General features: G+C 39.0%; 1 protein-coding gene across 1 annotated transcript; it reads right to left on the reverse strand.

The window, feature by feature from the left end:
• Positions 1-211: 211 nt before the first annotated feature.
• LOC142636710 (cardiolipin synthase (CMP-forming)) lies at positions 212-9,613 on the reverse strand. The gene is made up of 8 exons (XM_075810997.1): positions 9,090-9,613; positions 2,921-2,987; positions 2,726-2,800; positions 2,492-2,543; positions 1,478-1,563; positions 1,268-1,342; positions 825-919; positions 212-744 (listed from the first exon to the last, which is right to left on the reverse strand). The coding sequence occupies exons 1-8, from the start codon at positions 9,551-9,553 to the stop codon at positions 651-653; spliced, it is 1,008 nt and encodes a 335-aa protein (XP_075667112.1). The 5' UTR covers positions 9,554-9,613; the 3' UTR covers positions 212-650.
• Between the last annotated feature and the right edge of the window lie 443 nt (positions 9,614-10,056).

Raw genomic sequence — 10,056 nt, forward strand, 5'->3', positions numbered from 1 at the left:
TGATCCCAGTTGGGTTAGGTAGCCTGGCAATATTCTCATTTGAGGATGTAAGGATGCAAAAGCAATGTAGTAGAAAACATAATCTCACAAGATCCAGCATCTCAAACCAAAAAACTCAAATCTTCTTGCCAGTCTAGTTTTTTATTTTTAAGTTTCAATCGTATACTGAATTGCAGGGCTTGCAAGTTGTTGTCAATAGCAAAGCCTCGGGTAACAAAATGAGAAATCAATTATATCGGCAAGAAGTTATACAACAGAACAAATTCTACATCTTTTATTATCATTCTTTTCAAAATTTGGCATTGCCAAAGTTTAAAAATTACAAACACATTGGCAATAACAATTTTGCTCATAACACCCCCTCCCAAAAATAAGGAAACAAGGAAAAAGAAAAAAGAACTGCTATCACTCTTCACAACCAAGTTTTGCAATTTTCTGCGTATTTGTGTGTAATTCCAACAGGCCAAAACTCATCTATGATATCTGGAACTTGTAAAAGATGACCTTGAAAAGTTTTACCTTGTAGATCGGTATAAAGATACACAACCCTGGTACCACCATCACTTCTTCTAATCCTTCGATGCTGAGACCCAGTACATATCTCAAAACTGATGGTTTTATCTCAGTTGTCTGCAAGGTAAAGGTTGAAACTAAGATTTTCTACTAATCAAGGCAGATCTCTTCCTCAAGTATTGTGCTCCATATGCTGCACTAGAACCCACTGTTGTTGATGCCACTAACCAACTGCACGGAATTAAATGGACTTGAGTTATTCAACATTATCAGATTCAACATTCAGACCACCACAGTTGTGGCTGCATTACCTCAAATATGTGATGTATGGCTGAGTTTCCTGGGTTCCAAACTCTGGTTGAAGAAGAGCTGCAGCTACTAATACCAACTGGAAAACTGTATTAACCTGTCAAGAATAATACTCTCCATGTTAATCAACCTGACAGAGTTTAAAATCAATCAACCTAATTGCAAGCTTGCTGTGCTAATTATCTTTTACTAGTCTATGATATCAGTTACACTGCTGATCAAAATGCTTTTTAGAAATTTTGTGCTTAACTAACTAACTAAATATTTCATAAAAAAATTCATCGGAAAATAGGAAGAGGAGTTTTTAAGGCTTTACTTACCATATAACCTATTCCATAAAATCCCAAATCCTAGACCACATTGCACAACATAGATGCGCTAAACATACTAATGCATGCATCATATAATCAGGTTTAAAATAAATAAATAAAAACTCAAAGCTTACCTTGCTAATAAAGAGAGGCTCAACTTTTAGGGGACGGGTACCGTCTAGATTGATGAAATCAAACCAACTCTTCCACTGAAAGAAGGAAAAACTTGACAATGCCAATCAACATTTCAACTTGATAACTAACAGACTGTCAATTGAAGAAAAAGATCCAGGAAAAAAAAAAAAAAGTCCTATAACAAACGATCTCAAGTTAAACTATATTACCTCCCAACCCAAGCTACTAGCCCTTTGATATACTGCACCACCAACAAGGAAGGCATCTCGCAACACAACGAGTCCAACAAGTCCAGCTTCACAACACAAAAACCAAATAAGAAATTCATTTCCCCCAAAACATATACACAAGATGATGCATACAGATCAAACCTATGTGCTCCACAGCATTTTATTATAGATGCAAATATCTACTGCCATGTGACATCTACTAAACAAATTACATTCATTTGTAGTGTTAATCCATGCATCTTGAAACAGAAGGATAAGGACATATTGCATTTTGATTGGTAAGTTACACATGCACCCTATGGCTCTTCAACCCTTGACTTTACCCTTCCATCCCATTATAAAGGGAGAACAAAGTGCCATTTAAGCTAAAACTCATTGGCATAAAGGGCATATTTTTAAATTTCATCTGTATTAAATAGGCACTAGTTCAAGCAGCAAATTTGAAAACTCAGTAATTTTAAATTGGCTATGTACATTAGTGACATCTAGTTTTATAAATACTGGAATAAGCATAGCGGGCTGACGTCATTACATTAAATAAGAGTAATTTTTGGGTGCTAAGAATAAGTATGTGGAACAAAAGTATAGAGCGCTTATCTAGCTAGACTTAGGTTTGGAATTGCTTGCAGATATATATATATATAGTCCAGTGATAGTCACCCAAAAATGTTAGCTAATGTAGCCCGTTACTTGACTCAAGCAACCATTCTATGTTTCTGCTATGCTTATATTGGATAATATCAGCATTGTGTGTGTCTGTGCGTTGTTGAATGTAGCCTATTTATTGGACTCAAGCACAACCTCTTCTATATTTTCACTATCCTCCTTATGAATGATAATATTAGCATCTTGTGTGTGTGTGTGTAGCCAGGGGGGAGAGGAAACTTGTCATAGCTTAATATTATATGTTCAAATGCAAAAGCAAGACAATGTGCTTACACCACCACTATTTCACTACCAAAAAATTGAGGGGGAGGGACTATAATCACTTACGGTGCAGAAGATCCATATGCACCATTGCCAAAGCAACAGATCCAATAAGAACCTGTATCAAGAAGGGGGAACAAAAACATAATTCAGCTACAGGGCAGACTAAATGAGCCAAATACAACCTGCAACGAGCAACTGGCCAATTATACTGAGCTCAGAAGGAAGAGAGTCAGCCAAAAAAGAAGAAGGAAGAGAGTCGGTCAAAAAGAAAGAAGGAAGAGAGGCTTGAACTTTTACCTTGTCTGCAAGGGGATCAAGGTAGGAACCCACTACAGAATTAATTCTCATCTTCCTAGCCATGTATCCATCTAGCTACATAATGAATGAAGAAAAATAAAAGCATTTAACATCTCATTTTGGTAAGCTTTCATCAATTAAAGTAGCAAGCATACTAACTAAAATATTTCCTATAAAAATAAAATGTGTCCACACCCAGTCAGATGCCCCAGAGATAGCCAATCCAACGAGTGCCGATGAATACCACTCGTTTGTGATCATCCTGCATAACAATTGTTAATCACATTTCCAGTAAAAAGTGCTGAAAAGTTTAAACATTCATTTTAAAGCATAAGCAAAAATTTGAGGACATAAGGGCAAATTTTTTTTTTAAAGTAACAAAAAATTATTAAACCAAAATATAATCACCCATGTACACCGGCAGTGTACACAGGGAGCAGAACAATCAATCTTTCAATTACAATGCTCAAGCAAATCTAATAAAGAATAAGAGGGAGGAGAAATAAATAAATCATGCTTAAATCAAATGAACTCTAGAAGAAATTAAAAACCTAAAACTATTTGGATAATAATTATCAGTTCTTATAAGACCACACCATTTGCCACAACTTTTGTCACACTTTAATTACGTGTGTTTTTTTTAGATAGGTAATCAAAGAACTATATTAATGAAAAAATAAGGAAGAGTACAAGTTCATGATGATGAACAACAAGAAAAATAAAACAAACATCGAAAGAGAGGGAAATCAGGAAACTATTCTAAGAGAAAACATAAACCCAGAGAGAGAAGAATAATCAGTAAGACCCCAACAACGAGATCACTCAAAAAGACTACGCTTGCATAAAACCTTTAACTCATCCAACATCTTCTCGGTATCCTCAAAGGAACGACGATTTCATTCTAACCAAACAGTCTACATTAAGCAACCTAGAATCAAATTCCAAATGTTCAAATTATACTTCCCAAGCCACTGATGCCAACAAAATAACAATTCCGCCACTAATCCTAGTGTAACCCAATGTATACCAAAAGCCTAAAGCATAAAAGTCCACATGATATGTGTAACTGGACAATGAAGAAAAAGATGGTCCACCGACTTCCCATCACAACAACACATACAACACCGATTTGCTAAAGGGCGACCCCTAAACAAAAGATCATCCAAAGTGAGAACCTGATCATGAGCAGCTGTCCACAAAAAGAAAGCCACTTGCTTAGGGACCTTTGGTTTCCAAACACCATTCCATGGAAACAAAGAATTCGGATTACCCCGAATCGCATGGTAGTAGGACTAGGTGTCAAAATTACCATCTCCTTTAAGCCGCCAACAAAAAGTATTGCTCCTTTCACCCCGAGGAATATGAGATTGGATAAATTGAAGGAGAGAGCAATATGTAGCTAGTTCTCAGTCTTCAAAAGCTCTATAAAACCTTATATCCCACACTCTAACAGTACCTCCTCCGGAATCCACAAAACCTCAAAAATACAAGCCTCCTTGGCTACTGAACACATGTAGCGCTTAGGATAGAGATTTTTAGGGTATTATCACCAATCCACCTATCATGCCAAAAGCAGATACGAGTGCCTTCACCCACTACAAAAAAAAAATGCTTAGAGAATTTCTCCCACCCTCCATGAATGCTTCTCCAAAGACCACATCCATGAGCCCTCCTGCAAACTTTAGTACTCCACCCCCCTTGACCCTCACCATATTTTGTGAAGATAACTCTTTGCCAAAGATGGGTAACTTCATGACCATACCTCTGCAACCATTTTCCTAATAATGCTTGATTAAACGTCACCACATTTCTTATCCCTAAACTGCCCAATTCAATGGGTAAACACACCTTTTCCTAAGCCACCGAAGGGTATTTGAAACTCCCCTTAGAAGACTCCCAAAGAAAATTCCTCTGAATACTTTCCAATCTAGCAACCACAGCTTTAGGAATAGTAAAAATAGATTAAAAGTACGTTGGAAGACTTGAGAGAGTACTTTTTAGTAACATGAGCCTACCACCCTTAGATAAATAGAGATGTTTCCACCATGATAGTTTCTTCTCCATCTTCTCCAAAATAGGATTCCAAATCGAAGATGTCTTAAAAGAAGTTCCCAACAACATTCCTAAATATTTCATAGGCAAACTGCCCACTCTACAATGAAGAATATTAGCCATTACATCTAGATTATTCACCTCCCCAACAAGGACAATCTCACTTTTCCCAACATTGACCTTCAAACCCGTAAAACTTGAAAACTAGACAATGCCATTATGGATAGCATCTGTTCCCCAGAAGAATCACAAAATAAGATAGTGTCATCAAAAAACAACAAATGGAAAATACACACCGACAGAATTCCCTACTCCCACATGAAAGCCCTAAATAAGATTACTCCTCTATCTTCCTCAAAAGTCTGCTTAAAACCTCCATTATCAAGAGAAACAAAAGTTGGGATAATGGGTCTCCTTATCTCAACCCACGAGAGCTATCGAAAAAACCTTCAGGGGATCCATTGATCAGGACTGAAATGCAGACAGAAGTGACACAAGTCTTAATCCACCCCCTTCATTTCAACCCAAAACCCATCTAACCCAACAGATAAAACAAGGCTTCCTAGTTCACACGGTCGTATGCTTTTTCAATATCAAGCTTGCAAACCACACCTAGTAATCTGCTCTTCAACCTACTATCCAAGCATTCATTTACAATGAGCTATGAAGCACGGGTGCGTTTCGGGATTCGGGTGCGGGTGCGGGTGCGAGAGCGAGTGCGGAACTCGGCAATTTTTGAAAAAGTAGGGTGCGGGTGCGGCAAGGTGCGGCGATTAAAAATATTTTTATTTATATTTTTAATATATTGCTAAACATACTTTTTTCACATTATATAAATATATACCAATTTTAAGAGCAATAGTAAATAATAACTAGAATACAGAGAATGGGAGAAAACCTAGCTGAAGAGCAATACTTTTTTTTTTTTTTGAATTTCGGCCGGTATCAGTTTGCGCCCGATACGTACCGATTCAGGCCGAATCGGAGCGAATCGGCCCGATTTCGCGCGCGTCAGCCCGAATCGGCGCCATATCAATGCGAATCGCGCCGAAAAAATTAGTTTTTTAATGCCCGGCGCGGCACGGACGCGCAGGCAGCGGCGTCACCCGGGCGTCCCCGCATCGGGCCACGTCGGACGTGGGTGCGGTGGCCCAAACGCCGCATCCGTGCTTCCCAGGCAATGAGCACTGAATCTAGAATCTGTCTTCCGCCAACAAAGGAATTTTGAGTCTCAGAGATGAGATTATCCAAAACCGTCCTCGACCTATTAGCCAACACCTTAGACAACAGCTTGTACACACTACCCACCAAACTAATAGGGCAAAAATCCTTAATGTTAACAACATTACACTTCCTAGGAATTAAAGTGAGAAGCGAAGCATTTAAAGACCGTTCAAACACAAATTGCCGATGAAAATAATCAAAAAATCCATGACATCCTTTTCCACAACACTCCAGCATTAGTGAAAAAAACAACCATGGTGAAACCGTCAAGACCATCACCTTCCATTTCCCTCAAAACCTGGATGACTTTCTCCTTCGTGAACTCCTTCTCTAAGGACAACCTCTCCTCCTCTCCAATGCATGCAAAATCTAACCCATCCATAGTAGGGCGCCCCACCACTGTTTCCTCATACAACCCCGTTAGAAGAGAACAAACTGAGAGCACACATCGGTCTCATCCTCATAAAGAACATCCTTCACCTCAATCCTCTTAATTTGAATAGCATTTCTATGGGAGTTTGCTAGTCTATGAAAGAAACGAGTATTATTATCTCCCCCCTCCACATACAAGGCACGAGACTTTTGTCTCCAAAAAATCTCCTCAAGAGAAGCCAAATGTTCTATGTCTCCTTTAAGATGAATACGACGAATCTGATCCTCATTTGATAGACCCACCAACTCCACTCTAGCATCTAAGCCCATAAGTTCAGTCAGCAAATTCTTCTTTCGAAAAGCCAAATCACCAAACTCCTTCCTATTCCACTTTTTTAAATCTACTTTCAAAGCCTTCAACTTTTGTGCCAAAATAAAACTTAGAGAGCCCACAAAACTGTACCCATTCCACCATTGCTTAACTCTATCAACAAAACCCTCAGCTTTCAACCACATATTTTCAAATTTAAAGGCACTTCGACCTCGTCGAACAACACCAACTTCCAACAAAAGCAGGCAGTGATCTAAAATAACACGAGGAAGCACCCATTGGGATACAGTCTCAAAATGTCCCTCCCAATCCAAAGAAACCAAGGCCCTATCAATTCTTGACATAGAGGGAATACCAAAATCTCTAAACCATGTGAAGAAAGCCTCCTCTAATGGTAAATCAACTAAAGAATTACTCTATAAAATTCGAGAATGCAAACATAGCAAGGCTAAAAGACTCATAGTCAAGCCTTTCACTTGGGTACCTGATAATATTAAAATCACCTACTAAACACCATGCCATGGGCCACCTGGCACACACCCCTAATAACTCCTCCCACAAAATAGACTGTTGTCCATCATCATTGGGGCCATACACACCTGTACAAGCCCAAACAAAGTCATCCACCACCCCTCTCAATAAGACACTGACTAAAGATTGTCCAACAATTACATCCATCTTTTCAAAAACCCTCTTATCCCAAATCAGCAAGACCCCTCTTGAAGTCTGGACAGCATCCAAAACAACCCAATCAATGAAAGGACTACAGTCACTACCCCATAAACTCCGAACAAAAGCAGCGTCGATAGAAGATACCTTCGTTTCTTGGAGACATACAATCTCACACTTCCACTCTTTTAGAAGATTCTTACAAACCTCTCTCTTTTGGGGATTGTTAAGCCCCCTCACATTCCAGGTTGTAGTCGTAGAGTCATATAAAACTACCAACAACCCCAACATCAGTCAAAGAAGCTCTGCTCCTACTCTTAGAAGAGATTCCATCATAATTAACATTAGAAATATGCCCCTTAAGCTCCCTAAGCCCTCGTGTCCCCAAGTTTGCAGGTCGCTTAGGCACCCCATCATCAATCACCTTGAGACATACCTATTCAAGAAGGTGAAACAAAGCCAAACACTGTGATTGATGAACTATGGACCCATCACTTTTTCTCCACCACTCACAATCGCACATGTGAGGGTTGTGACAACAGTTGTGACACAAAAACTGTGCGCACAAACTTTCTCAATAAGTATACAAGGGAAGACCCTAGCTAGAGAGTACAATCAATTGTCCAAGCTAAGAACATCCAAGTGTTGCAATAAGTAAAAAGATGAATCAAAATCTGGGTTAACCTATGTTCAAGAGAAGAAAGATTAAAGCAACAACAATTTGTGGCATTTCCACACCCTCCAACATTCTACTATTTTTTTCCCAAATGAACCACATCAATTAGTATTAAAAAATTTAGATTACCACCTATATGGCCCTTGCTCTTCTCAAATTCCCATTCAAGATCTTAATAAAAAATAAAAAAAAGGTTGTACATAGTGCATGAGCTCCCATTTTTGTGGGGTTTGGGAGAGGTCATGGTAGTCAACCTTACCCCCATTTTTATTGGAGTGTCTGATTCATAGACTCAACCTGTGACCTAGCACTTTTGGTGGAAGGCACTTGCCCTTGCAACAAGGCTTGACCTCATTCAAGATCTTAATAATCCAACCATTAATTAGGCCTTACCAAAGTCATTCCTAGCAAAGAACAAGATGACTATAACTCCCTAGAATCCAAACAACATCTGACCAAATGTTAGATAAAGTCACCCTCTATAGACATACATGAGTAGCTACCATTACAATGGTCCCTTATGCAGTTCTTTGAAGTGAAATCAACTGAATAGCGTGCAATTTAATCCCCCATTTTAGTGTTCATCTCGTCTCACTCAATATACATTTTTTTTAATTCATTTTAAGTGGGGGAAAGGGGATTTGAACCCTGAAAGTGTCCGTTCGGATTTAGCAGGAAATTCCAAAAGTCATTGGCTCGTTTCACACAATATACTTGTTACTAAGTAAAAATGTGAATTCACAACTTTACGCAGCACATTGATCAAAGCAAAATATCCACTAATTTTTTTTATAGTTAAAATTCAATGGGAAGTTGCCAATTAAGCTACGAGGCTCTTAGCAAAATAACCCTTACCTATCTAACATTAAACTATCTAAGATCAGAAAATTCTTCTCATTTCCTCATCTACCCACACAACCTTTTTCATTGATAAATAAATAATAAAAGTCTCAGCTTTTCACAAGACAAACAAACCCTCTAATCAATACCCAAAATTCTCATCAACTAAAGAGAACATAAATTATCAAAAGAAACCATACCATCCAAGCACAGGACCAGAAATCAATCGGCCCATAGAGATCAAATTGGGCACATTGACAAAGCTCTCCAAAAACCCATCATCAACTGACTCTCTCTTCTCAACCCGATAGTCCAACAAAGCCTGGCCAAACTTAGTGGGAAAAACAGCGGTAGTTCTGAGCAGGTGAAGATTAAAAGCCTGCACCTTACGGCGGAAAACGACGGCGTTGCCATGGAGGTAAAGAGGAGTGGCGGATTGAGAGAGCTTCCATGGAGGAAAAGAGAGAAAAAGCGGACCACGAAATGGGGTTGTGACCCATTTGGAAAGTGAGGTTGAGGGCAAACGAAAGAGAGGCTGAGAGAGAGGGAAGTATTGGAGTGTGATTGTGGGGTGGCTTGTGGCTGTGGCGGTGAGAGAGGTGAGGAAAGACCTTGATCTTTGTGGGTTTTTGATAAGGGTTTTGAGAGACCTGAACAACACCATTATTGTTGTTGTAACATAGTTTTGCGTTTGCGTTTGCGTTTGCGTTTGCGTCTGTCTGTGTTGTGTGGGCAAGTTAGGGTTCGCAGGTGAGTAAGTCAAGCGGCACACATTTTGCACGATAAGGGTGTGTTTGGATAGAACTTATTACTGAAAATTGAAAACTGAAAATACTATACTAAAATAATTTTTTAATGTGTAAAAAATACTGTTCATGCCAAAAAGTACTGTTTATTGACCTAAAATCACTGTTCATGAACAGTGACAGATGCGCTTGGAAAAAAAAAAAAAAAACAGGGCTAAACGTGGACGTGGACGTGCTATCCAAACGTCTTCTAAATGTATTGAAGGGTGTCTCCAGATGGACCATCGTCATTCTTTTATCCACAGCAACTTATCATGTGCCAAGTGATAAGTGCCAAGTTGTGACATTTATTGTGCCAAAATGTGTAGCATCAACCTTATTCTTTGCAGGGTTTTAGAGAGGTGGGCTGGAAGAGTCAGAG

The sequence above is a fragment of the Castanea sativa genome, chromosome 5 (genome assembly GCF_040712315.1).
Source record: "Castanea sativa cultivar Marrone di Chiusa Pesio chromosome 5, ASM4071231v1".
Taxonomy (NCBI): Eukaryota; Viridiplantae; Streptophyta; class Magnoliopsida; order Fagales; family Fagaceae; genus Castanea; species Castanea sativa.